We start from the raw sequence: 27,878 nt of genomic DNA, 5'->3' as shown, positions 1-27,878 counted from the left end.
TGAGTTCTCAATTATGTTCCATCAGTATGAACTTTGTCTCATGTGTTCCTTTGGCTAAATTAATATAGACACATGAAAAAGTAGGGCTATAAAATGAATGTGGATAACATCAGATTATTTAGTCTCTTAAAAATCTGTTGAGAAATGTTTAAATATTGCATACCAAAATGTTCTAATATTGAGACACTTGATCATGGCAAATCTGAGCAAACTTTGAGACAAACTATTCTAAAACTCTACAAACAAAACAAACAAATGTAAAAAGCAGTAGACTAAAGCAAAAGTCTCTCTATGTATTTTATCTCATTGCTATCTCAAAGACACAACTGAGATAGAATCTCAGATCTTATTTGTGACTTTTCCTTCCTGTTGGGTCCATTCATTTTTGCTAATGTGTCATGATTTTTTCAAACATTAATAGGCCTATTCATAACTTAAAGAGATAGTATACCCAAAAATGCTGTCATCATTTACTCACCCTCAAGTTATTCCAAACCTGAATGAATTTCTTTCTTCTGCTGAACACAAATAAATATATTTTGAAGAATGTTGGTACCAAACAGTTGATGGGCCTTATTGAATTCCATAGTATGAAAAAGAAAAAAGAAAAAAGAAAGAAAGAAAGAAAAGAAACTATGGAAGTCAATTTGGTCCATCAACTGTTTGGTTACCCATATTCTTCAAAATATATTATTTTGTGTTCAGCAGAAGAAAGGCTTGGAACAACTTGAGGGTGAGTAAATGACAGAATTTTCATTTTTGGGTGAACTATCAAGCATGCAACTTTTGGCTTCAATGTTACTAATCAGAAAATAATTTAAAGATTAGATTTTCCCTGTCTCTTTTTTTAACCTTTATTAATGTTGTTAGCCTATCACCGTTCATTTATAGGCCTAGACCTACTGCTTATTTGCGTCATGTGTAAAACTTAGGCCTACTTGAAAGTCAGAGGCTAATTTGCTGCAACGACATTTCACATGCCCTCACAGCAGATTTTTTTAATTAAATTTGTATGTAGCTTAAATAATTATGCAACAAGTTGATCCATGCACATCCGTGCCGCTCCCTGTGTATCTATGGGCCGTGCGGAGGTTTGTGTCTTGCTGTTGGAATCTGGTTTTTGGCCGACTTGACATCCCAGACCAGACCAACAGGTTTCGGTTACGCCCAGGAGCAAGAAAAGCCGTGTATAAAAAGACATTAAGGAATGCAGATCTCCAGAAAGCTACAAGAACACGAGAGAGAAACATACAGAGTACACTACTCTCCAATTAACCCTCATAATCCACCAAAATGCAGATGTCCGAACCCCTCAGCCAGAAGAACTCTCTCTTCACGGCAATGAACCGCTTCATCGGCGCCGTCAACAACATGGATCAGACGGTCATGGTGCCGAGTCTGCTGAGAGATGTGCCGCTGGACCAAGAGAAAGAGGAGCAGAAGCTAACCAACGACCCGGGTAGCTATCTGCTGGATGCTGAGGACGACATGTACAGCTATTACAGCCAGCTCAAGTCCATCCGGAACAACATCGAATGGGGCGTCATGCGCGCAGAGGAGCAGAGGCGCAAGAAAGACACTCTTGCGCCGGAGACGGTGCGCACAGAACCGGAGAGCGACATGGATCTGGAGCAGCTCCTGCAGTTCCATCTAAAGGGCTTGCATGGGGTGCTGTCCAAACTCACAAGCCAAGCTAACAACCTGACAAACCGATACAAGCAGGAGATTGGCATTGCTGGCTGGGGACAGTGAACTGCATCATAAGGACACGTCTATTTGGATATGATGAACTATTCTGATCTAATACGATCTATTCTGCGTTTGTGGAAGAGCCAAAAGGAACTGACCGAACAGAAGTTAGCCTAAACTGTCAAAAGTTAAGATTGCAAGGCAAACCGAGAGGGGGAAATGGGTTTGTTCTAGTACTGGTTTTGGTGTTGATCACTGACGTATTGTAAGGGCTGCTTCCTGTCTTATGGTAGCCTATTTTATTTGCACTGACAGTTTCCCATTTTTTAAAAACAAAACAAAATCTCCGTTCAAATGGCTGTTTGCCATGCCTTATCTTGATATTTAAATCTATTTATGTTTTATGTATAATTGAAAGCTTTTATTTTTTCCATTCTTCTTCAAAGTTGTTGTCCTGTGATGTTGCTGTGTGTTCCTGAGGACTGACGACTTTAAGAACTAAACATATGATAGTTTGCTTATGTGAAAACTCCTTTAGATGAAGCAGAAACTCTGTAGAAAACCCATGGGAATGTTTCCTGTTAATGACCTGAAACTATCTGTGAATCATCCTGGGAGTCAATGACGTGGACAACTCTGAAAATCACTGCGTGTGTGTCATGAAGAGTTCCATGAGATTCTGGGTTAAATGGCGCCTAAAGGCCATATGATTGTTAAAAACATTTGCTTTGTTTTGTATTGAATTGTTTTTTTATAACAAAATAAACTTTTGTAATTTGAATATGTCTTATCTGTGGTTGTTTATTATTCATCCTCAACAATGCATAATTAACAGGCTCATACACACCCTGCACCTGTATGCAGTGTACACTCCTCATTCCTTAGTTATTACAAAAGTCTATCATTTAAATAACTTTTTGATACTGATGGATTAGACATAATGGCAAAATAATAATCAGTTCTACTCTAATTTAATCAAGCAAGTACATGTACATGTACGTTAAGTGAGACCTATGTAATGAATCTTATAATAAAAATATGTAAAAGGTCTATAAATAATACACATATTTTGAGGGGTCATCGGTGAGGTATAACTTGCCATGAGCAGACGTGAGGAATTGAACAATGAATAAACAATTGAACATTATTGAAGAATGACTTATTGTTTAAAGAGATTCTTCTTCTTTTTTTGGACCTAAACCTAAACAAACATTTTGACAAAGTGAACTGGAACACTATGTTCCTTGGATGAATCTCGCTTTCACTCTTCCAAATATTATGAAAATGGACAAACCCAGCGATTGGGTTGTTTTAACCCAGCAGTTGGGTTAAATGTTTGCCCAACCTGCTGGGTAGTTTTACTGTTTAAAAATTACAGTATTGCTTACTTAAAATGAAGCCAAAATATCTTGAAAATTAACATTTATTAATATGTTTAATAAATGAACATTTTAATTTCATTTTAGATTCATTTTAAGTCAGCCATATAGTCATTTTCAAACAATAGTTGGGCTAAATAAAACTACCCAGCAGGTTGGGCAAACATTTAACCCAACAGTTGGGTTAAAACAACCCAATCGCTGGGTTTGTCCATTTTCAACCCAACTTGGGTTGTTTTTAACCCAGCATTTTTTAGAGTGTAGTCTTATCCATTTAACCTATTTTAATTCAAATAAAATTTAAATGAAAGTAATTTAATAACATGACCTCCCTGTATAAACAACAGCTAAGTCTGTAGAAAATATAATGTTTTATGTGAAAAATACTGGCAGTAATGTTTTCGAAGGTGAAACGTCACCGCGTTTCGTATTGTTGTGTTGTTTGTCCCAGTGCGCCCGCCTTACGTGTCAATGTGGCTGTGGTGTTCTCATGATGTGTTTTGTCCACATCAAAATATTAGTTAGTAAAAAGAAAGAATAATTATGGGAGATGAGCATCCACTCCAGGTTAACAACACTAGCAGCAGTTCCCGCTGTACTATCTTCAAAGCAGCGCCCGACGACTATCGATGTGTAAGTATAAACTTGTTTTAAAAATGACTGTAATGCTTACTTGTTAGCACTCATGCTAATCACAGCATGACATCATCCCTTCCAGGCATGATGATGTTCATTAGTTTTACTCCTAGACGTGAAAGTAAGAAAGTATGATGATTGATAATCAATTCATTTGAGTTAAACATTTAAACATTCTTGTGGAAAGTATATAAGATGGTTCACGGTCAGGTGAGTTCAGTTGGAAATGAATTACTTATTGATCTGTGATGGGATGAACCACCCAATACACGAGGAGTAAGAAAACGGGTTACGTTTCTTTGGTAAATGGTTGCAAAGTGTCACTCTCTAAAAGGGTGTGTTAATTAATAACACATTTTTTGTGTTATGGTTATTTTAACACTTTTAAGTTGATCATGTGTATAAAGAGAGAAAGAGACAGAGAGAGAGAAACAAGACAGCATGTTAACTATCATCCAGTTGCACATTGCTGCTATGTCACTCTGCAAGCAGTTAAGCAAGTTCACGCCCCTTTTTTTTCATCTGTGGATGACTTGTGTTCATTTTGACACAGTAAATGTGTCAGGAAGGTGATCTGATGTTAAAAAACTTTTTAATATTACATTTAGTTTGAGCTGTTGTTGTAATTGAGTTGTAACAGCCAGAGAAGCGAAGGGAAAAGATGATCAGGTGGTGTTGGTTATGTTTTCACATAATCATTATTTGACCTGAATCACTGAACTCATTTATAGCCTAATCTCTGCGCTAGATTTACATTATTGATTACAGCAGAACTGACATTCTCCAGCAGAAGATCAGCTTTTTCAATATAATCCAAAGGATTTCTCAAAAGTTGTTCTGATTTAACTCAGTTACAAGAGCCCAAACCAAAATTAACACAACAAGTGTTGTCCCTTAACTCACACACTGATGTGTAAGAATTTGAACACATTTTGAGTCAGTTTTAACACATCCTTTCTAAGAGTGTGTATTGCTTTCATTTTAACTGGTCAAAAATAGCACATCTATGACACAAATTGTGTGATTTATGACACATTAGTGTGTTAAGTATTTTAACACATTGCCTGTGTTAAGAAGAATAACACACTGGTTGAGTTAAAAGTAAAACAAAATGTGTTGTCTTTAACTAGACACACAGGTGTGTTAAGATATAACACAGGTTGTGTTGTTTTTATATCTTAATACACCCATGTGTTAAGTCATCCACCGATGAAGAAAGAGGCGCAAACTTGCTTAACGGCTTGTGGAGTGACATAGCAGCAATGTGATTGGATGATAGTTAACACATGTTGTGCTGGACAGTGTTGTTTCTCTCTCTCTCTCTCTCTCTCTCTCTCTCTCTCTCTCTCTCTCTCTCTCTCTCTCTCTCACACAGTGTGTTAAATATTCTATGCCTGTGTTAAGAAGAGTAACACACTGGTTGAGTTAAAAGTAACACAAAATGTGTTGTCCTTAACTAGACACACAGGTGTGTTAAGATATAACACAGGTTAAGAGTGTAAATGAAACTATATAATGATTAAAATGTAAAGAAATTTATGGGGGAAAGATGTGTATTTAAAATGAAAAGTAAAATATGTGAGTTGTAAGTGTTCTTCAATAACTCTTAATGGAATTAGCCTAATGTCATTGTCATGGAACTTTTCTTTTCTGATTGTCATTTTAGTTTTCATTAGATGTGTATATGTATTTTAATCCTCAGGATGTGATTCTTAAAGTGAAAAGAGCCACAGGGACATTTTCATTAGTGGCATGGTGAGTCGATTCATATGGCTTGTTGCTTCTTTGTTTTAAAGTGACTTTTGAGCATTCTTAACCATCTTAAAATTTCCTATCTGTAGTTTTTTCATGCTCTTTGTGATATGGCTGATGCGCAGATATAACTCTTTGGCTCAGGTACAGTGTTTCATTTGAATTGCTGAGATGTGCATTACTGTTCAAATGTTTAGTGGTATTAAGATCTTTTTTTTTATTGTTTAAAAGAAATTAATACTTTCATTCAGCAAAGATTCATTATATTAACAAGTAAATTTGTTTTGTTACTATATATATATATATATATATATATATATATATATATATATATATATAAAGCAGCACGGCTGTTTTCAACATTGATAATAATAATAAATGTCTCTTGTGCAACAAATCAGAATATTAGAATGATTTCTGAAGGATCATGTGACACTGAAGACTGGAGTAATGATGCTGAAAATTCAGCTTCATTACAAAATTCAGCAAAATTCTGCCATCACAGGAACACAACTTTTTAAAATGTATCAAAAAAGTAAACTGTTATTTTAAATTTAAAAATGCAGTTTTGTTGAAGATTTCATTCAAAAACATAAACAACTTTTAACCAACCCCAAAGTTTTGAACAGTAGTGTAATTTCCCAACATAATTTAAAATTCTGTAAAATTCTAATTAGTAATTGTCATATTCAGTCATATTGTTGATTATTATGAATTATTTGGAATATTGTATCTCTTTCCTTCCTTTTTTTTCAGAAAATGGTAGTCAGTTTGACAGTAGCTGCATTTTTTGACAGTGTTGCATATGTTATGGTAAGTTGTGTTGATTATAAATTTGCGTGTATGTTTGAGAGAGAGAGAGACATATGTAGGCAGAGAGTAATTATTCAAGCTAAAGGAGTTTTTAAACCCTCTTTAATAACTTTATTTCATTGACCTTTTACTTTCCTCTCATCTACAGGGAGAGTCTCATCCAGTGGGCCCTCTGTGTAATTTTCAAGCCTGGTGGCTCACATATTTTGGTAAATTTGTCAACTTATTAAAAGATCTGTATTTATTTGTGTACTGTCATGTTAATGTAAAGGTACAGATCATCAATTCTATAATAAGATTATTTAATTTTGGCGTTTGATGTAACTTGCAGAAGACATTTAAATACAGAAATATTATTATATTTGTGAATAAAATTAAATATTACAGACTCAGTGCAAATATGCAGTATTTCTAATAACTGCAGTGCATCAAAATAGAAAGAAGTCATCATTTGCAGACTGATGTCATGATAAATTGCTGCTGCTGTTCTAGTTTTTGGCTGTTTGTTTCAGACTGGACTGCACTGGTGTGGGTGTGTCTTATTACTTTCAATCTCTACCTGAACCTGGTGAAAGAAATCAGAACTGAACATTATGAAATGTGAGTCATTAAACACACAAACAAACACATGTTTAGTTGTGTATACATGCTTATAAAGTGTTCCTAACATCTGCATGTGTTTCTCAGACCGTACCATGTGGTGGCGTGGGGGGTTCCTCTGTTCATGTCCACCCTCCCCCTGATGGCTGGATACTACGGTCCTGCTGGAGCCTGGTGGTATATGACTTTTCATTTTTGATATATTTTTAATTGCAGTTGTAACACTACAGTAATCATCAGTCCTTTCTGTCTACTTCTTGTCCTGCAGTTGGATCAAAGATAATCATGTTGGGTGGAGGTTTGGCATGTAAGTTTGTAATGTTCAGCATGTGTATGAGTGTTTTTCGGAAATGCATGTTGTTTCTAGGGATAAATCTGGGTTGGAGTAATGTAACTATGTTATGAGTTTCATCACATTACAGAGGTTTACGTAGCTCATGCTCTTTGAATCTCAGGAATTTCCGTTCTCGTTCTGACAGGTTTTTGCGCATGCTGGAGCTGCTTAGAATATTTTTCACTCTAAAGTTATGGTTATTATTGCTATGTTTCATCACACTGGTAAACACTGGCCACAAATATATTTGGACACCTAAAATTCATGAATGGTTTTGCAGTTTATATATATATATATATATATATATATATATATATATATATATATATATATATATATATATATATATATATATATATATATATATATATATATACACACACACACACACAGTATATTAGTAGATTTAATTGTTCATGTTAATTTCTCATACATTTACATTTGCATTACCTTTGCCATCATCCAAATATCACTTAAAAGTAATCTTTAAAATTCTAACTTATTATTAATGTTAAAACTTTAGCAAATCTACAAATGAATTTCCATTTTTCATACTTTAAAATGATTTTAAAATGTTGTGATACTTAAATTCACATTTAAATGATTGATTTTACTTTTTACCCCTGGTTTCACAGACAAGGCTTAGGCCTACTCCCAGACTAAAATGCATGTTTGAGCTGTTTTGACTGAAAGCAACTTACACAGAGATATCTTAAAATATGTCAGTGCCATTGTTTCCTCTCAAGATGCACACCAGTAATGTTTTTTTTTTTTCTAAGGCACGTTTATAAAAGCTACATAAATGTCCTAATTGAACTAAGGCTTAATCCTGGCTTAATCTAAGCCCTGTCTGTGAAACCAGGCCTTAGTGTTTTATCTTAAACTTATTTAGACAAATGTAAAGAAAATTTAGTTTAGTTTTTAGTTTGTAGTGATTTATTTCAAACTTTAGATAAGTTATAAAAATATATAGTACAGCATTTATTTTAAATGTACTATATTATGTAATTATTATATTGAATATTATTCAATAATATTATTCGTAACATGAAAATAGTTATCGTCTTATCGTTATCAGCCAGAATTTGAATATTGTTGCATCCCTAGGTATGTATTTTAACAAAGGATAGCACAAGCACACTATCAAGTGAACGTGTACAAATACTTTTTGAGGTCTCTGTTTGTTTATTGTCTTGTTTGAGGTGTAAAGTATTTCTTTGTTTGTTTGTTTTTTGCAGATGGTACATCCCCCTGTTTAGCCTTATTATCCTCATGATCTGCTGTTATGCTCGAATCATCTGTGTGGCCAACGAAAGGGTGAGTGAATGTGACTCACAAACATCTGCTAAAAATTGTCCCATTACTTCCAAAATTTGATTGCATGGCAATGCTGGGTCTAACTAACTTAGATGTGTGATTTAAATTTATCTTGAAAAAGCACTTTGCTTATCTCCTATCTCTCTGTAATGTTGACGTGCAACGGTAAGCCTGAAAGTGAAATTTTTGCACGACTGGCAGATTCTTTGACATTGACGCAATAAATCAGGCTGAACATGCTCATGTACGTGCAGACATCCGTGTACTCTACACAGGGCTTATGGAGTTTCTTACCAGATTGTTTACACCCGTTGCAGAATAGGCCATTCCAGGATGACACACAAGTTTTTAGTACTAGGAGAAGATCCACCAAAATGTTCTTTCGGTCAAAACTCTTTATATTGAAGCATGTTTTATTAGACTCTGCTGGTTTTAACCCTGTGAGAAACCTGTTTTATTCATTTAACTCTTTTGTAGTAGTTTTTAACAAAGTTAAATCAAATACAGTTTGAGTTTTTAGCATTGATAAATTGTAAACACCTGATATAGTTTTTCCCTACATTTTTCTCACCATGAAAATAACCACAGAAGCTGGCATGGTGTTAAAAAACAAACAAATTATGGGATTTCTTTCAGCACTGCACAGTAAAATATCACTGATTAGATGATGGGTTTTGTGCTATGGTGGAGGAGCAGTGCTTTTTTCAACCACACACCACATTATGATCCATGCACCAGGAGTGCGAATGCATGTTTAAAGTTATCGTCTTTATTTTAGATGCGTTCCTGGTTAGGCACCTTTAATCCTGAAAGAGAGAGGAGGAAGGTAAGTGTGTGTATTAGTGCATGTGCAGATGTGAAAGTCCTGCCAACCATTAGTTTATACATCAATAATGTATCATTACTCCTTCCTGCAGATCTCTCTAGCTGAAGAGATCAGACCGTTGAAGTGGTATCCCTCTGTCTATCTGCTTGTCTCCATCTTCCCCCTCATAAATCGGTAACTGTGCGTTTTTTCACCACATTTTACATACTGAACCTCAGGGGTGTGATCTTCTGTATTTTTATATGGATTTCTGTATTTTCTGACCTGACATATGTCCCACGTAAATGTGTCTGATATGTATGTGTATTTCTGCAGACTTCACAATGCTGCTTACCCAGAGGACCCTGTGTTTCCTCTGACATTACTGCATGTGCTTAGTGCACCATTGCATGGACTTGCAAATGCTCTGGTCTTCGGTAAGGACACCTGGAGTCAACTGAGTTCAACAGGAATAAAGGTACAGTTCACACTCACCGGTCAGACATGGATGTCAGTCAGACGGTCCCTTCTTGTAACATTATGGTTACTGTGTGGCATAAGCAATAATGCAGACCAGACACATTTTTGCTGTTTGATTTTAATCTCTCATTCACACAACACATGTGTTTTCCTCAGATGGCGATCCGGTCTCGACTGTGTGACAGCACAAGGATTGGAGAGTACCATGCCACGAATGTAAGATACACACATGACCTTGATACACACTCCGATTCTGATGATGAGGACAACAACGTCATCTTTTACAGTCCGAACATGGTCTTAAAAGACAGGGGACCCTTGGAAAATGTTTAGAAAAGAAGTGTGTATGTGTGTGCCTTTAAAGAAGTTCATTCAGTGTTTCTGTGTTGCAGTTTTTATTATTATAGTTTGAAAACAGAGAAGAAAATGGTTGATAGAACGTCTTCCTTTGCCTTTAATGACGGGTCGTATCATAACGTTTGTTTGTACTGTATTAATAATGTGGGAAAGCTTTCATTCAAGCTATTTACCACCTCTAATAGACTTTGTTGCATATAATGGAATTAAAGACTGCCTTTTCTATTTCATTCAGCTGAATATTTCAGACATATGATATACTTTGAGAAAAATTGAGCATGTTTTACTATTATATTTATGAAAATGTATGCTATATTTTTGTATTGTTTACGGATTCAACAAATTTTAAATACAAATCTAATAACATTTATCTCGTGTTTGTGTGTTTTTTGTCTGGTAGAATGAGCTTGGAGTAAGACATAACTCCCATGAACTGCTTAATAAGAGGGTTATAAAAGCTTCTCGGAAAAAGCCAGTGATGTAAACTGGTGAACTGTTGTCTGTTTGTGTAACTTTGTCTTACGAAAGCCAATTTAAACAATACTGACACCGAGTGGACAGAAGTGTGAACAACTGTTTATTCTTGTCCGTGTTTATCGCTTTATATAGAGCTTTATGGAATAAAAATAAAAATCCCAAAAAGTTGATTTTAAAAGTATATTTAAATATAATTTAAAGTGTTTTAAAAACTGTAAGCAAAAGAAGACCTGCTGTTCTTTCGCTGTTCTGTTTTTTTTATTGGGTGTGGTGTGTTATATCATCTAAGCGCGTTTAATAGTGATTGGTGAACAACTCACCATAAGTGACGAAGGAGCCAATCAGAGAAGAGTGCGTTGTAAAATTGATGATAAATGCAACAGTAACCATACGTATCATATTTTCATAACAGCAGCTGACGAACACGCGTCTTGGACAGCCAGGGCGCATCCGGATAGACAACAGTCTCATTCATAACCTGTAAACGCTTGTCTTTCAAGTCAAACTGCTGGTTAGGAAACGGAATAAAGTAGAAACTGTACATTCTGTACATCATGGTATGACTTCTGATAAAAGGTAAGACTTTTGACTTCTTTATACGACTTTAACATTGGAAATAAGATTCAAAACATTTAGTTCCTGTTTATTATTAAATAATATTACTTTTTTATAAACAAAAAGGCATTATCTTTCTTGACGTAGCACTGGCAGTGTAGTGATTTGTGTTTTGTTTATTTGTATGATGACTTGTAACCTTTCCTCTACAGCCAGCGTCTATGTGGTGCGCAAGATCAGAGCTTCTCTTAAAGAGGGAGAGCAAACTGAACAACCTGTTCTCACACCATGTAGCCTGGCTAAAGGTGAGTTTATATTATTAATAAAAAAATATATTTGTTATTTAAAGTATTCAATTCACAGGAATAGCAACTTACCAAATTTTGATTAGCCTACATATTACCAGAGCCGTTAAACATGATATGTTTTTCAACGGCTTCTTGAATTCTAAATTTGGAATAGTATCGATGTCTAGGTTTCTATAGACCAGAAACATTATATATATATATATATATATATATATATATATATATATATATATATATATATATATATATATATATATATATTTGTGTGTGTGTGTGTGTGTGTGTGTATACATATATGAGCCTCATATATGTATATATATTATCAGGGGCGTTTCCTCCGAGGAGGCAAGGGAGGCAGTGCCTCCTCAGAAAAACTGGATGAGAAAATAATCGATGATTCGATATTACAAAAATAAAACAATACAAATGTTACTAAATTTGACATTAAAATGTGTAAAAGTCACTTGTCTTTCTAAAGAAACACTGTCAAACAGCGACACCCGCAGGGAAAGTTACAGCGGGAGTCCGCGTCTCTGTGCCTCCCTTGAGGCTCATAGAAACAAAGCAGAACTCCTGAAGTGGGTTTAGTGGGGGTTAATTGAGAATGAATGGGGGAAAGTCACGTGAGAGGAGGCAATGCCTCCTATGATTGGCTCATGCGATTAATCCCGCCTCTTGTTTTCGTGCGTGTTCTTGTCGAATCAGCCTGAATGAATGGGTTAAAGTTAAAGGGTTAGTTCACCCAAATATGAAAACAATTCAAATTATTACTTACCCTCATGCTGTTTCACACCCGTAAGACCTTCGTTAATCTTCGAAACACAAATTAAGATATTTAAGTTGAAATCCGATGGCTCCATGAGGCCTCCATAGGGAGCAATGACATTTTCTCTCTCAAGATCCATAAAGGTACTAAAAACATATTTAAATCAGTTCATGTGAGTACAGTGGTTCAATATTAATATTATAAAGCGACGAGAATATTTTTGGTGTGCCAAAAAAACAAAATAACAGCTTCAGGAAGCTTCGGAGCGTTATGAATCTTTTGTGTCGACTCATGATTCGGATCGTGTGTCAAACCGCCAAACTGCTGAAATCACGTGACTTAGGCGATGCGAATCATGAGTCAACACTCTGATTAATAACACTCTGAAGCTTCATGAAGCAGTGTTTTGAAATCGGCCATCACTAAATAAGTTGTTATTTTGTTTTTTTGGCGCACCAAAAATATTCTCGTCCCTTTATAATATTAATATTAAACCACTACTCACATGAACTGATTTAAATATGTTTTTAGTACATTTATGGATCTTGAGAGAGGAAAAAACATTGCTGGCTATGCAGGCCTCACTGAGCCATTGGATTTAAACAAAAATATCTTAATTTGCTTTCTGAAGATGAACGAAGGTCTTACGGGTGTGGAACGGCATGAGGGTGAGTAATAAATGACAGAATTTTCATTTTTGGGTGAACAAGACTAATTAAAAAGTAAGTAAACAACTGTCACTTAGATATCACCGCTTTATGTTGTTAAAATCAAACTCGAAATGGCCTGAACATGATGACTCAGGGGGTTTTTAGTGAGCAATCAGCGTGCTGAAATGAAAGGTACATCTTTGTGTCTGTGACCACTGACCACTGCACAAGCTTGATGACTGCTGAAAATAAATAAGACTTAAAAAGAAAAGCTGAATATTAGTATATAAATAATATAATTTAAATTGTTACTGCCTTTAGTTATTATTTTGGAATAAATATAAAATTGAGAAAAAACACTAACTTGATGAATTTTATACTTGGTTTTAATAAATAGAACATTACATAGTGTAAAAATAACTAAATAGAATTGTATTTGGTCTCTTTTTATGTAACGTTAACTTAAAATTGTGTAACAAGGACATAAATGAGGACTTTGCCTCCTCATTTTAAAACACCACTGACATATTATATATACACAAACATTTCAGTATTCTGAGATCACAGTGCGAAGTGGGCGGACCTAAAGAGCTATTTTGGAGCGACTTTTTGATTGGTGTAATTTTCTGTACAGCATCATGGGTAATGTATGTTTTCCATCAGGAATTCCACTGTTAAACACGATTATTTTAAAAAATAAACTGAAATAATGCAGGCTTGCGGTTTCAGCAGAAGCAAATACCATGGATTAACAACCTCCTAGCTCACAGCAGGTCTTTCTTTAAAGGTTATCATTCAAAATCAATTTCCTTGTGGAGAAAATGAAGGGAGTTTTAACTTCATGAACCCAGCTGCTGCACTCCAGGGTGAAAGTATATGTCAGTGTTTTATTACTCTATAGCCTTATCTGAATAAGGCATCAGAGTGCATCAGTCCATTCCACAATGTGCACATGTACAGAGGGTGTTTTCAAATGTCACTAAAGTCGCTGGTCTTGTTTGTGTGTTTCCAGGTAACAAGAAGAGAAATGCATCAGACAGTGCATTAATGGCACCTCCAGAGCCTGAGGGTGCTGCTGGGACATCTGGACCTACAGACACAGCTGTACAGAAATGTGGTTCCTGAGGTTAAAGGTCACGCAGAAGCAAATCTGGACACAATGGAGGCCATCCCTGCTCAAAAACAAAAAACTGTCTTGTGCATGTTGTGTTTTGCGTGCTGAAGTTCCAACAAGGCCATCTAAGCTGGTCTTTTCAGCAGAAACTTGACAGTAGCGGAGGGCATATTGTATCAAAAAAAGACCTGATATCAGACCAGTTTTGCTCTGCGTGACCTTTATTCTCAGGTGCCGACTCTTGCTCTCTGTCTTCTTGGTCTTTCTCTTTCTCTTTTTCGCATCAGCTGTAGTTTGTGAAGGTCTGTTCATCAACCTCTGCCTCAGGGGCGGTTCAGATCTGATGTTTACCTGCAGCTTTTACATTTATACTCACCAATCGACTCAACACATATCACTGTCACTAAAAATAACTGACGATATTTATCATTTAACATCAGTCATGTTTGTTATGACAAAAACAACTAATAAAATTGTGAAACTCCAATCTTTGTTTGCTCAAATTCTTCCTTTTTTTTTGTAATAAACATTTCTTCTTCAGACATCCCAACCTGCAAAAAGTCATTTCAGGGAGGTATCATTTCACCCCATTTCATGAAAATATATGCCCTTTATTGTGTAGTTTATGCCATTATAAATTGATTAAGGAAAGGAAATGGTTTAGATTTTGATAAATACTCATGGTCATGGTGAAAAATACTGACAGGGAAATGATTTTGCATCACATAATGTAAAGTATGAAAAGAAATATAAACAAAACTAGAAGAAAAATGTGTATTATTATATTATATCAGTTTGAGGATTTGTCCCTGGTGTGATAACGTAAACCTGAACAAAGCCTAGACCCGAACCCTACTAAACAACACCTATGGGATGAATTGGATTGCTGACTGTGAGACTCCGTCAGTGCCTGACCTCAATGATGATCTTATGTCTGAATGGGACAAAATCCCTGCTGTTAGTTCCAAAACACAATGAAAGCTTTTCATGAAGAGATAATGCATTTAGAGAGAACCAACTCCCTATAACGCCAATGTTTTGTTGTTGTTTGTTTTGTTTTAAATAAATGGTCAACAAAAAGTGGTGTGGTGTTAAAGTGTCCGCATACATTGTATTAATTTTATCCACATTGTATTCAACCTCTGCGAACAGGAGCTTAGTTTTTATTTAACTCAGCATTTCCTCTATGCCGCTAGATGGCGCACAATACCTCGCAGGGAGAATGAAGGACAGAAGAGAAGAAGAGCACTTGGCTTCCTGTGGTGGCGGAAGTTTTCAATCGAGGGAAATAATCCTAATATTCATGTGCTCATTTTTTTGTTCATCAACTAAATTATCTTCATCAATCATGTTCTACAGCTTAAATTGACTCCGGGAATAAAAAAGTAGGTGTACTGTATAAACACTGAAACCAGATGAAGGTATAACAGGACATTGTATTTAGCTACAGGCTAGTTAAGATCACTTTTATTGTGCTTGTGTGTAAAATTTTACTGCACTTACAGATGTGAATAGTTAGAACTTGCAGATTCTGACTCAAGCTATCAGTTAAAATCATCTAATGATAAAGTAATCTGATTCATCTATTCTAGGATTGGTTTTAGCAGTACATTTAAATGTTAGCAGACGTTTTTATCCAGAGCGACTTAAACAATCTACAAAGTAGTACATTAAGGTTCTTATGATGTCCTGACTGACTATACGTCTTCTCACTGCTTTATCTGTGATCTCGAAGAGGCCTTGAAACATCTGTTTGCAGAATGCCACATGAAAAAAACCGCAACAGCCTTCTTTCTGATTCCTGTAATTTCACGCTGGACCGGAGGAGAGCTCTGACTCTGTCCCCAGGGATCAAACGTGACAACTGTCAGGTATGTCCATGAAGTAAACATTGGGGATTGTGGTGTTTACAGTGTTTCAGTGCTTTCACCTAAATCCAAAATATCTCTCTGTAACACTTTATTTTACAGTGTCCTTGTTACATGTACTTATTGTAGTAACAACAGTAACTTATGCATAATTACAAGCTACTAACCCTAAACCCTATCCTAACCATATAGTAAGTACTTTTTTGTTAATTAATATAAATTTAAGTACTAAGTAATAATTACACTCTAACAAAGACACCTCAAAATAAAGTGTAACCCATCTTTTCGTGTGTCTCAGACTGAGAGTCCCCTTAAGATCCCCAGAGTTTCCGCAGCTGAGGATGTGTGTGTAGATACGGAGATGTATAAAGATCGGAAAAAGAGCCACACCAAGGTGACTGCCATGGACAGGAAATGATTCATGATATGTGTTTGTGCAATTGTTGACAATTTTTTTTCTCAAGTTCTAGTAAAGAACTACATTTGGACCACTAGCACATTATGGACATTTCGCCAGTGGAAGTAAAATATAATTATAATTCTTTTGTGTGTTGCTTCTTTTATAAATCAGCAATTACAGCAATATGATAAAACTCACCAGTGTTCAATGAATTGTTATGCGTATTTCACCAAGTTATAAAGTTTATTATCTTAACTAAATGGTTGCAAAACACTGACTTCTTTTGGCAAATTAATATAGATTGTGTGTTTATCTGTTTTTAGATGTTGACAGATGTAGTTTACTAAATCAGTAAAACAGTTCAACCTGAGATCTCCTAATGTTTTGGAGTTTCTGATTGGCTTTGTTTTCTTTTCTAATGTAAGATCCACTGGACACAGCTGGCCTCAAATGGTACATCCTCCCAGTCAGATCCCAAATCACAAATAAACAGCATTAAAGAACATCCAGTATGGCAGGAAATCCAAAGGTAACTTTCCTGCCTGTTCTTCGTCACTCACTGTAAACATTTAGTTATGCAGTTGTATGAACACTTTATATACCAAAGAATAATATTGTTTACATTGCATTACCTGAATTATGTAGTTTTGAACCACTCAAATGTTTACCGAATGACTTTCTGTCAAATGCATGTGTGATATTTTTTGTGTGAAGTTATTATTAAAAATGATTATAAATTATTGTGAGACTCAACATTGCATGTATTGTGACAAGAATTCAAATATCAGTGGTTTTAAACTGAATTTTCTTTATATTCTTGATTACCAAACACCTGTTTCCTGACAGAGGAAGTGATGCATTGAGCACATTTTGTCTACTTCAACATATTGCAATGTTTGGAGACCCTTTTTTGGGGTTACAGTAACTGTACTGCTAGAACTGAAGTGGTTTCTCTTATCTGGTTTTGACAAATTCCTGTGAAAACTGGGACCTTGGGCAGTTTTTGTATTATTTTCCCCTTATGTCCACTTATCATTTTAATCAAGTCAATTTCAGTAATTTTCCACCCTCTCTGATCCTTAAAATAGGCTTGTTGGATAAAGTTGTAAAAAAGATAAAGAATACTAAATTGCTGTTGATGTGTTGTTGAGCACATCATTTTAGGCTGTTTTTGATACTTAGTTTCATTAAAGTTAAACCTAGGTAGGGAGTTTTGCCTTGGAAATGTTAGAATATAATGTATCAGACTCTTATTTCTAAAGAGCAGAGGGAAATCCTGTTTTGCATGATATGGTGCACGTCTACATTCTCCCACTGAAGTTTTTTTCTTATCATTCGTGCACCATCTGTGCATGTTGACCCATCTCATTCCATGTGCACACTGCTAATAAGTTAAAATGGCTAATGTACCATTAGCTAGAAAGATAAGTCAATAAACAGCTGTGCGACATGTACCAAATGTGTTGAAACTGTCTGTCTGGTAGTTAAGGAGCTACAGTGTTTTTATGCTGTATTTTAGCTGAGGCCAATATAATTTTTTGTCATATTTATGTAGCAGTCATTTGATATGTTTTTTAATATTAACTTATTATATATGTATATGTGTGTATGTTTGAGCAATATCAATTTGATTGTTGGTTATTTATTTATTTCCTACAGGCGTCAGCTCAGGGTGGTCTTAGAAGATGTCCTTCAGACAGGGCAGAGTTGCAAAAAGACAGACCAATCAGAGAGCAAAAGACGGAGTGATCCCACCTCAACAGCCACGCTTAAAGACGCGAGGAGGACCAGTTTAACAACAAGAGAAAGAACAGACTCTACTGAACCAAAAGCTACTTCACTATCCCATAATCAGACTGAGTCATCCGCTGAAAATGAATCATGTTCACACAAGGAAATCAAAAATCTACATTCCAAACAACTGAACTCGTCAGTGAAACTATCAGAGTCTTCTGAAGTATCAAGTAACTCTTGTTCAGCGAGGGAAAGTGACTCACCGCAGGGTGTTCAGATTAGTGAACAGTTGCCTAAACAGACCAAACCATCTACTTTTGAAGAGAATGAAGCATCATCTCCACAGGATGATGAAGCACTTTCCTCTGGATTTGAAATTGCATGCAGTCCCTCGTCACCATTAGCAACGCAGGGTTGCATGAGAGAGGAAAAATCTGCAAGCGAGGTAAGACCTGTAAACCTTGACAAAAGCAGTCAGAACACTTAATGTGCACTGATATTCAGAAGTTTTGGGTCTGTATTTTTTATTTATTTATTTTTTTTAAAGGAAGAAAGAAATAATTACTTTAAGCAAGGTTGCAATAATTTGATGAAAAGTGATAGTAAAGACATTTATAATGTAACAAAAGATTAAAATAAATGCTGTTCTTTTGAGCTTTTTATTTTAAAAAATGTATTATGGGTGGTTTTCACATAAATATTAGGCAGCACAACTGTTTTCAACATTGGTAATAATAAAAATAAGAAATGTTACTTGAGCACCAAATCAGTGATTTCTGAAGGATCAAGTGACACTGAAGTCTGGAGTAATGGCTGCAGGAAAATTCAGCTTTGCCATCACAGGAATAAATTGCATTTTAAAATAAATTAATTGCATTATTTTATGTCATAAGTAGTAATCTCGAGGTAATCGCAATTATTTTATAGGTTTAGTAAAGAATGATATAAGATTCCACATGGAACCTTTTTAAGTACATCTGTTTATGATTCACTTAGAAACTTTGCTATTTTATTGTAGATCATTATTTTTTTTCTGCCTTTGATTTTACAGCATCTACGCAATAAGAAAGATAGGAGAGAAACACAAGAGTCTCCAAAGGATTCTGCAGGAGATAAGGAAAATCACTTGCGCAGGAATGGTGAGGTGGTGCAGGAAGTGGAAGGGATGAGAGGAAGTGTGTTACGCCTCTCAGTCGGATGCGACGGGCAAATCCCAGTCAAAAGATGTCGTATGGATGGCTTCTCAGCTGAACAGGTTCCCAACTCAGACCTCACCTCTGGGAGTACAGAGGGGCGGAGCTTCATCATAGAATCCACTAAGCTCAACCTACCTGAACCTAGTAAGTGATTAGTATCCAATATTCGGCAAACATTTTCATTAATATGTACCAATATAACAGTTAGGGCCAGGGGTATAAAGATATATTTTTATATCAATATATCCCAATATAAAAATGTGATATGTATCAGTGATGTAAACGATATGATTCATGATATAGAGTTAGTTTTATCTAAGACCCAGCTTACTGTATTTAGGCCTATAAGTTTTTTATTTGTCTTCAAAGCACAAATGAAGATATTTTTTATGTAACCTAAGAGATTTCATTGTCCCTCCATTTAAAGTCCATTCCCCTAACACATAAAATATCCCAAAAAAGGTCATAAAAGCATTGTAAAAATTATTAATTATCCGGTCTAATCCAAATCCATGTCTTCTGAAGAGACATGATGGCTTTATATGATGAACAGATTTACAACACACATACTTTAGTAAACACGGACTTTCAAATGCACGCTTGATGTGCAAGAACAACACGAGAGTGAGTAAATGGAGACAGAATTTTAATTTTTGGATGAACTAACCCTTTTGAATAGTCATTTTGACACACTGATTGATTGCATTGATAATCTGAAGCACATATGTGCTGGAGCTGCTCTCCTTAAAGTGAAAACATAACAATCGCAAACATAATTTAAATCACCATATCTCATTTAGTTTTAGTAGTGTGATGGGTCAAATCATTTTAGATCGATTGTCCTTACCATGTAAGTGCATTAATAGAGGGAGAGAGAGATTTTTATTCTAGTGTCATCATTGCCATGTGCGTTGGGGACCAGGACTAAGTTCAAGTCTATTCAAGTCCACCAGCCCAAGTGCATATCAAATGTTGCATTTTAATAAACAGTTCATTTTTTTGTTAACTTTTTACTATATGTCTTAGATTTAATAATAATAAAAAACCTCTTCTTTATTTTGGCTTAAAATACAACGATAGTATCTTATCTTGAGTATTGTGATTAGTATCGAATCGCGAGGTGAGTGTATCATCACACCCCTAATAAGAGTACATAGTAATAAACAAGAGTTTTTAGCAACATCTATGTTGTAATAAAACATTTTAAAGCAAATAACTTGCTATGCGTTATAAACACCGCCATTCAAAAGTTTGTCGGTATGAATTTGTTATCAATATCCAGTGAGGATTAAATGGATCAAAAGCAATAAAAGACTTCCATTGAACTTCCACCTTTGTTGTGGTGGAAATTCACCAATAAAATTAAAGTCAGTCCACTCCATGGTAAAAAAGTTGATTGGATAAGCAAACTCATCCACATTGGTCTTCCTCAACATCTCATAATGTGCCCAACTGACGTACATAAATATTTTTTAATTGGAAACATTTTATCAGACTCCCTAGACTCTTCCCAGGCCTACTGACCTTGACTGTAGATAAAGGCATTATTCACAAGTTGCTTCTCACAGCATTTGTAGATTAGACTTGAAACATCAGAGAGAGAGGGAGAAAGAATAAAAAAGGTGTGTGACAGAAAGAGGCCTTGCATGCCCCAGATAACTTACAACATCTCCATGCTTATCAGTCAAAATCGAACCCTTATGTGTATTGCATAACTTTTGTTGAGCAACACCCTGCTTTGAACCTTCGGTTTGTCCCCTTACATTCTTAACAAGTTTACTCTTTTGAAAAATTACCTTTGTTTTGCTTCCAGACTTTGTGTTTATTATTTAAAAACAACAATTCTATCATTACCTCGCTTAGTTGTTCTGTCCAGTGAAGAGGAAGAGGAAAGAGAAGAGGAGGAATCCTCTGCTCTAAACATCCAGCCACTGGAGTGTGCAAAAGTCATGAATAAAGTAGATAAATCAGCAAGAGTTTATGAGCAGGAAAACACACCTGAATATCACTCAGACATCATGGAGATGGATGCCCAGGTTTGTATGATAATCTAAATAAAGGACTAAAAGAATATAGTTAGTTTACTAAATAATTACTAAACATAGCTCATCTGTATATATCAAACCTCTAGGTAAACATAAGGGGTCTGTTACAACCAGGAACTGGTTTACTGTTGAGTGTTTGTATGTTTTCATCATCAGAGTTCTGCTGTGATGGAGCTACAGCTGTCTTCCCTTCACATGGGTGGAGTTCATGTCACATCCACTGAGAGTATGAAGGTGAGAACGATATGTTGATGTGATGGGTTGGAGTGATTAAATATGTCTGAATCATCAAAGTCATATAGCTGGTTTACATAATATAACAAGTGAATGAGGAATGTTTTTGAATCTGTGTCTGTCTTAGTGCGTCACTAATTTTTAATATAATATTTTTTCAGATTACTACAGACAAGATCACCTTTTTGTTGAAAGGTAAACATGTTTTAAGAACAAAAATGATTAGAAATATTCTGGTGAAGTGTAAACTAATTATTTTTAAGTATTTACTTTGTTTTCTTTTGAAGATTAATATTATTTAACTGTAAAATAACTATAACCTTAATTATTTAATATTTTTTTATATTATAATATAGTTTAGATAGATATAGATCAAGATCATGTATGTGTAAGATATACCTTTGATTGTTGTCTGATTTTTTTTTTTTTCTTTGTTTACTCAGATTCTTCAGCGAAAATTTCTGTACTGACCGCTAGTGTGTGCAAATACAGTTTATGGGAGGTGCCTACATTGAGGGGGTGTGGCCTGGTTAAGGACAACGAGGTCCCGCCCCCTTCTCTGCTCCTACTTTGGCTGTCTGATGCTCAGGCACAAAAACTACACAATGACCTGTCTGTCATCGAGTCAGGCACACGTCCAGGTTAGATTATTGGCTTGTTTATAGATTACTGTGTTGTTGTTGTTGTTTTTTTTAAAGTAGTAACCATACTTTATTCTCTCTCCAATTGCGTGTGTTTTGCTGTGTGTGTACAGTTGAAGGCAGTACGTGTGTGTTGCTGTGTTTGGCTGAACCTGTAAGTGGTGTTGAGAGTGCGGTCTTGGCCTCTTTAATGGACATAGTGGGTTTGAAGCAGAGCAGCTCCGACCTCTTGTGCTCCCTCACACAGTCAGACAGCCTGAACCTGCTGCAGAGCTCCCAGGAAACACACCTGCTCCAGCTGCTGACGCCCAAAATTGAAACGCAAACGCATGCAGTTGTATCTGCTATGAAGGTTCAGACAAAATTTTTATTTATGTATCTTTTCTTCCTTGTTTGCAAGTTCTTTCCTGAAGTTCACCTTTAATGTGTGTAATTTTGTTATCATGCTCATAGCCAAGGTGATTTTTGAATTATCTGTTTTCGAGCTTAGTTTGATGTGGGCAGATTAGAGAGGGAATTATTGATTAAAAAAAAAATCCTGTTTCCCATTATATAGCCATTTTATGGATGTGTCTCTCCAGTCTCAGGATTCTGATGTTCATTTGAAGCCAGTCTACACGCTGTGCCATAAAAGAGCTCAGGGTTCATACAGTGTTTCCTTGGCACCTACCCTCGGGGCAGAATGGACACCGTACCGACACTGTGTTCCAGCACGCAGGTGAAAACTTGTAATTTTACCATGTTCAAAGGGGATTTACACTCTCATTTAAAAGTTTGGAGTCAGTAAGATTTTTTTTGTTCTCATATGCTCACCAAGGCTGCGTTTATTTGATCAAAAATACAGTTAAAACGGTAATATAATGAAATAATGTAATGCGGTTAAAGGGTTTTACATCACCCAATATTTACACACATTCTCTGTTCCTCAGTCCTAATTTACCACTATTCATCTGTTTAGGTTGATTCTGTTCCCTCCTCCGCCCTCGAAAAGAGCCATCACCGTGACAACAGAGGACCTGGAATGTTTAGACAGTGGCGAGTTTCTTAATGACGTCATCATCGACTTCTACCTCAAGTAAGACTAAAGCCGCGCACACTTAAAGGTGCCATCAAACATTTTTTTACAAGATGTAATATAAGTCTAAGGTGTCTCCTGAATGTGTCTGAAGTTTCAGCTCAAAATACCCCATAGATTTGTTTTTATTCATTTTTTTAACTGCCTATTTTGGGGCATAATTAGAAATTCGCCGATTCATGTTGCATGTTTACATTTGATTCTGAATGAGTTTGAGGCTGTGATCCGTGGCTAACAGCTAATGCTACACTGTTGGAGAATGAGAATGAAGTTGTTTATGAATTATACAGACTGCAAGTGTTTAATAATGAAAATAACAACAGTCTTGTCTCTGTGAATACAGTAAGAAACAATGGCAACTTTAACCACATTTAACAGTACATTAGCAACATGCTAACGAAACATTTAGAAAGACAGTTTACAAATATCACTAAAAATATCATGATATCATGGATCATGTCAGTTATTATTGCTCCATCTGCCATTTTTCGGTATTGTTCTTGCTTGCTTACCTAGTCTGATGATTCAGCTGTGCAAATCCAGACGTCCTGCCCTTGTGTAATGCCTTTCTTAATGTTGGGAACATGGGCTGGCATATGCAAATATAGGGGCGTACACCCCAACTGTTACGTAACAGTCAGTGTTATGTTGAGATTCGCCTGTTCTTCGGAGGTCTTTTAAACAAATGAGATTTATATAAGAAGGAGGAAACAATGGAGTTTGAGACTCACTGTATGTCATTTCCATGTACTGAACTCTTGTTATTTAACTATGCCAAGATAAATTCAATTTTTCATTCGAGGGCTCTTTAATGATTGTAAGGCCAATTATGAATGTAAATTGATACTCAAATGCGTCCAGTCAGAGCCAGTTGCGTTCAGTTGCCGATTACAGTTGGTGTTTAAATTCTGTGTGTAAGTATTTAAATCTGCTTCAGTCTTTTTGTGTTGAGCTCAGTCGTTAAGTGTGTCCCCAGCTTAAGACACAATGTTTCTGTGGGAGGAGCTGAATCAGAGCCACTCCTTCACAGTCATTTGGGGAGGAAAGGGGTTATTTACGACCAAGAGTGTCAACCAATACTCTTTCAAATATCAACCACAAAAAATGCACTGATGTTATATTTTATATGTGTGTTTCAGGTATCTCATGGTGCGAAAGGCCCCGCAGGCATCTGTAAACAGATCCCATGTTTTCAGCAGTTTTTTCTATAAGCAGCTCACACGCAGAGACAATGCTAATGAGGACAGTACAAGCACACCGTGAGTATTTGTCTCTCAGCACACACGGAGTTCATATATAGCTCTCATGCTTGTTGTTACAGATGGTTTTTGTTACACAACGATACAACAGTATATTTTTTACGATGGATATGTGCCATCAGAGCTCAGGTCAGAAGGCATCAGCGTGTGAGGACATGGACCCGTCATGTAGACATCTTTGACAAAGACTTCCTGTTTGTGCCTGTCAATCAAGAGTAAGTACTTTACTTTTTGTGTTTTTATTTTAATTTTTTTGTTCTTTAGATCACTACTTTTTGTTCATTAGTTTGTGTTCAAATAGACATACTGTATATTACGGACTTTTTTTCACTCACTAGGCTTTATGCTTATTATGCAACTTGTACGATTTGATGTGCCTTGAATGTATCAGTGTAAATCGTGTTGTTTTTATAAGTATTTTATATCAAGTCTTGTGTTTGTTCTAGAGCTCACTGGTACCTCGTGGTGATCTGTTTCCCCGGGTTAGAAGAGCCGCAGTATGTAAAGAGGGATGGCTCTCTGCAGAGTGATGGAAGTGAAGGTTTGGGTGAGTCTGAAGTGGAGATACATGGAGAGAATAGATCCAACAGTGATGACGACAAAAATACAGGTAAAAAATGTAATTCTAATGCTTAACTACTAATTTACTCTTACTCTTACGCTTACTACTTTAAGAATTATTTCTTGATTCTAGACAAACTTTTGTTCTTAATCTAGATGACAGTCATATAAAGTCAAGCACGTCTCATACTCTCGTAAGTCAAAATAAATGTTAAATAACGATCAGAAATCTGGATTGGATTGCATTTGATTTGATATAATGCGATGTGGATAGATAATGTGCACGTGCACAGCAACAGCAGAACCTTGTGCTTCTTTTTCTGTAGAACTGTACGGAAAATACCTGCAAGAGACACACTGTGTGTAAAAGGTATGTGTGTGTTTTTAAATTAACTCGTTATTTTTTTGTTTCATAAAGGAGAGAATTTTATGGGAGAAAAGATAATATTTTAGGTTTTCTAATTAAAAAAAAAAACTATCTGTGATGCATTGCATTTATTACAATAATATTAGCTTCTGGTATTTTTAATTTATGTGATGGCAGATATTAAGCAGACATTCTATTAATACTGTAATGAGAGTTAGTTGACATGTCGTTGCAAAGTTTCTTATAAGTAACACTTTATTTCGATGGTCCACTTAAAACATTTTACTATATTTTTTTTATTAGGCAGCCCCTTCAGGAAAGGGATTTCACTGCTAATGCATTAAATCTTAATTTAATAAATTCATTTACATTTTTTATCTATTGGCTTTTGCCTTTTTAATGGGCAGAACAGTGACCGAACTAAGATTTTTAATGTTGAGAATTATTTTAATCTATTTTTTTCAGACCATGTATTCTCATAATGGATTCCCTGAAGTTGTCGGTTCATGAACGTATCTTCAAACTCCTGCGCGAGTGAGTGTGTGCACTCTGACAGCAGTCCAACTATAGCACATTTATGTTGTGTTATTATAATTGTTATTATATATGAGATATATATATATATATATATATATATAGATAGATATTTTCCATGATGTGATTAATTTTTATTTATTTATTTTTTAAGATACCTTCAGGTGGAGTGGGAGGTAAAGAGAGGTGGTTATCGTGACTTTAGTGTTGACCACATGGTAGGTTCCCACTGTAAGGTCCCCCTACAGGACAACAGCAGTGACTGTGGCCTCTACCTGCTACAATATGCTGAAAGTTTTTTACAGGTAGACTTGCACTTGTTCTTTATTTCAAATACAAAAATGTGTGTATGAGTCTGTTTTGGCCTCAAAGGCAACCACAGTGTATGTATCTTTCAGGACCCTGTACTACACTTTGACTTGCCATTGAGATTGGAGCGCTGGTTTCCACGGCAACAGGTGCGAGGCAAACGGGAGGAGATTCGAGACCTCATTCTACACCTGTACAGATTTCAGAAAGGCTCTTTGGGAAATGAAGCTCTAGAAGATAAAAGAACAGATCATGGAAATGTAACTCAATGATGTAAAGCTTTTAGGAACACATGATTATTTTACCTGGGATGTATTTATATTTTAGCTGATTTTGAACCTTTTATATTTTATGCTTTTTGTATACATTGTTGGAAAAACTTTAGAAAGAAATAAATGTTGATAAATGAAATTGAAAAGTTTTGCTCTTTTTAATCTTACATTTTCTGTATGTATATGTATCTTGGAGGTAAGTAGCACTTTCTTTTAAAGGGGTTATACTGCAAGAAATAAATATTTTCCTTGATCTTTTAAGCAACAAATAAGACCCTTTTAAACATGGATATTTGTGCTCTGTACATGTGATTGTTGTCTCTCTCAGTGGCTTTGGTTGTGATGAATGAATGTAGGAGAAGTCAGCTGTTTAGGCAGGATTGGTTAAAAATTCGGGTGTGGCTTGGGCCAGTTTTCTGATTGGCCAACTCATTAGTTATGGTCAAGGAGAGCATCAGAAGGGAGTGTGCGTGCAGGGATGTATGGTTTAATGCTAATCAGACAGAGATTAGACCGATTTACAGACCACCCACCTTCTTCCAGTAATCCCAGCATTGCAGCCTGTGTACAATATTTGTCTGTTTACTTAAATATAGTATAAAGTCAGTAAACCTAGTGATTTAAAAAAAAAAAAAAAAAACTTTCTCTGTGTGTGTACCAAGAAGGTCTATAATACCGTTAGCATTTCCTAACAAACCTTGACCCCTTTGAGTCATGCCACAAGAAGTCTATTTTTGGATCTGCATACTTCCATACTATTACTATTTCTACTGTATTTGCCGTAGGCACTTTGGGCCTTTCCAGTGTGATGAATTATTTGGAATATATCAAGTAGAGAACAATTGTTGTCAACAAAATCTGGTTCTTTTCCGACTATTTGATCAAACTACCAGAGGGTAAGGGATTTTTTTTTTTTTATACAAAATGGAAAATGCACAGTATACATACTATAGAAAAAGCAGTAATACAATGGCGTCGTATGCTATTTGTGGTGGTTTATTTCTAAGGACACGGACACTTAACCACCTGGGCAGTAATTGTATTGTGGCTGATAAATTAGTGTGAGAGCACAGGGGGTTATTAAAACTACAAAATCCTGTCTTTACCTTAGCCATACTAGACACACACGGTCCCGTCTCCTCAAAAGACCCACATCTAAAACAAAATCTTATTTAGAATTAGTTATTTCTCTAAATAGTATCTGAGAAATCACACCGGTCTCTATGACAGCCCTGTCAGTCAAGTCTTTTGGTGAGAGGGCGTGTGATTGCAGGACTAATTCCATTCCCTTGTTCTCTATATGCCATGAATCAATTTTGTAAATACAAATTTGGATACTAGCAAGGGCCTT

At 35.7% G+C, this 27,878-nt stretch overlaps 3 protein-coding genes and 1 long non-coding RNA gene across 8 annotated transcripts; all 4 read left to right on the top strand.

Moving 5' to 3' along the window:
- Positions 1 to 996: 996 nt before the first annotated feature.
- Positions 997 to 2,385, top strand: mid1ip1a (MID1 interacting protein 1a). Its single transcript, XM_067409893.1, has one exon. The coding sequence runs from the start codon at positions 1,294 to 1,296 to the stop codon at positions 1,750 to 1,752; it is 459 nt and encodes a 152-aa protein (XP_067265994.1). The 5' UTR covers positions 997 to 1,293; the 3' UTR covers positions 1,753 to 2,385.
- Positions 2,386 to 3,534: 1,149 nt separating this feature from the next.
- On the top strand, positions 3,535 to 10,518 carry si:dkey-100n23.5. The gene is made up of 13 exons (XM_067409429.1): positions 3,535 to 3,701; positions 5,407 to 5,459; positions 5,546 to 5,600; positions 6,213 to 6,269; positions 6,418 to 6,478; positions 6,782 to 6,869; positions 6,957 to 7,046; positions 7,138 to 7,176; positions 8,442 to 8,520; positions 9,299 to 9,346; positions 9,438 to 9,520; positions 9,662 to 9,803; positions 9,962 to 10,518. Exons 1-13 carry the CDS (start codon positions 3,612 to 3,614, stop codon positions 10,136 to 10,138), a joined length of 1,062 nt encoding a protein of 353 aa, XP_067265530.1. The 5' UTR covers positions 3,535 to 3,611; the 3' UTR covers positions 10,139 to 10,518.
- Positions 10,519 to 11,040: 522 nt separating this feature from the next.
- Positions 11,041 to 14,537, top strand: LOC137036036 (uncharacterized). The gene is made up of 3 exons (XR_010897132.1): positions 11,041 to 11,215; positions 11,407 to 11,499; positions 13,931 to 14,537. It is a non-coding gene; the product is annotated as an uncharacterized lncRNA (long non-coding RNA).
- A 743-nt stretch (positions 14,538 to 15,280) lies between these two features.
- senp7 (SUMO specific peptidase 7) lies at positions 15,281 to 26,707 on the top strand. 5 transcript variants are annotated; one of them, XM_067409272.1, is made up of 22 exons: positions 15,787 to 15,903; positions 16,003 to 16,091; positions 16,199 to 16,294; positions 16,365 to 16,422; positions 16,726 to 16,829; positions 17,960 to 18,479; positions 19,086 to 19,374; positions 21,094 to 21,266; positions 21,432 to 21,509; positions 21,671 to 21,704; positions 21,953 to 22,150; positions 22,264 to 22,502; positions 22,732 to 22,868; positions 23,109 to 23,225; positions 24,365 to 24,484; positions 24,607 to 24,699; positions 24,931 to 25,094; positions 25,202 to 25,239; positions 25,372 to 25,415; positions 25,878 to 25,946; positions 26,101 to 26,251; positions 26,345 to 26,706. In XM_067409272.1, the coding sequence occupies exons 4-22, from the start codon at positions 16,402 to 16,404 to the stop codon at positions 26,525 to 26,527; spliced, it is 2,772 nt and encodes a 923-aa protein (XP_067265373.1). In that variant the 5' UTR covers positions 15,787 to 15,903; positions 16,003 to 16,091; positions 16,199 to 16,294; positions 16,365 to 16,401; the 3' UTR covers positions 26,528 to 26,706. The 5 variants fall into 5 exon arrangements, with proteins under 5 accessions (XP_067265370.1, XP_067265371.1, XP_067265373.1 ...); XM_067409269.1 differs by lacking the exons at positions 16,003 to 16,091; positions 16,365 to 16,422 and adding an exon at positions 15,281 to 15,417 and having other exon boundaries at positions 15,768 to 15,903; XM_067409270.1 differs by lacking the exons at positions 16,003 to 16,091; positions 16,365 to 16,422 and adding an exon at positions 15,284 to 15,417 and having other exon boundaries at positions 15,792 to 15,903; positions 26,345 to 26,707.
- The last annotated feature ends 1,171 nt before the right edge of the window (positions 26,708 to 27,878 follow it).

This window comes from Chanodichthys erythropterus, chromosome 14 (assembly GCF_024489055.1).
Source record: "Chanodichthys erythropterus isolate Z2021 chromosome 14, ASM2448905v1, whole genome shotgun sequence".
NCBI lineage: Eukaryota > Metazoa > Chordata > Actinopteri > Cypriniformes > Xenocyprididae > Chanodichthys > Chanodichthys erythropterus.
This window is presented reverse-complemented; position numbering and strand designations above follow the sequence as displayed.

Bases quoted from the DNA above. Each gene is read 5' to 3' on its own strand.
- mid1ip1a (XM_067409893.1), top strand. From the start codon at position 1,294: ATGCAGATGTCCGAACCCCTCAGCCAGAAGAACTCTCTCTTCACGGCA.
- si:dkey-100n23.5 (XM_067409429.1), top strand. From the start codon at position 3,612: ATGGGAGATGAGCATCCACTCCAGGTTAACAACACTAGCAGCAGTTCC. The intron at 6,270-6,417 runs GTAAGTTGTGTT...TCTCATCTACAG, and splicing joins ACAGTGTTGCATATGTTATG to GGAGAGTCTCATCCAGTGGG. The intron at 7,047-7,137 runs GTATATGACTTT...CTTGTCCTGCAG, and splicing joins GGTCCTGCTGGAGCCTGGTG to TTGGATCAAAGATAATCATG.
- senp7 (XM_067409270.1), top strand. From the start codon at position 15,793: ATGCCACATGAAAAAAACCGCAACAGCCTTCTTTCTGATTCCTGTAAT. The intron at 22,151-22,263 runs GTTAGATTATTG...GTGTGTGTACAG, and splicing joins CGAGTCAGGCACACGTCCAG to TTGAAGGCAGTACGTGTGTG. The intron at 22,869-23,108 runs GTGAAAACTTGT...TCATCTGTTTAG, and splicing joins CACTGTGTTCCAGCACGCAG to GTTGATTCTGTTCCCTCCTC.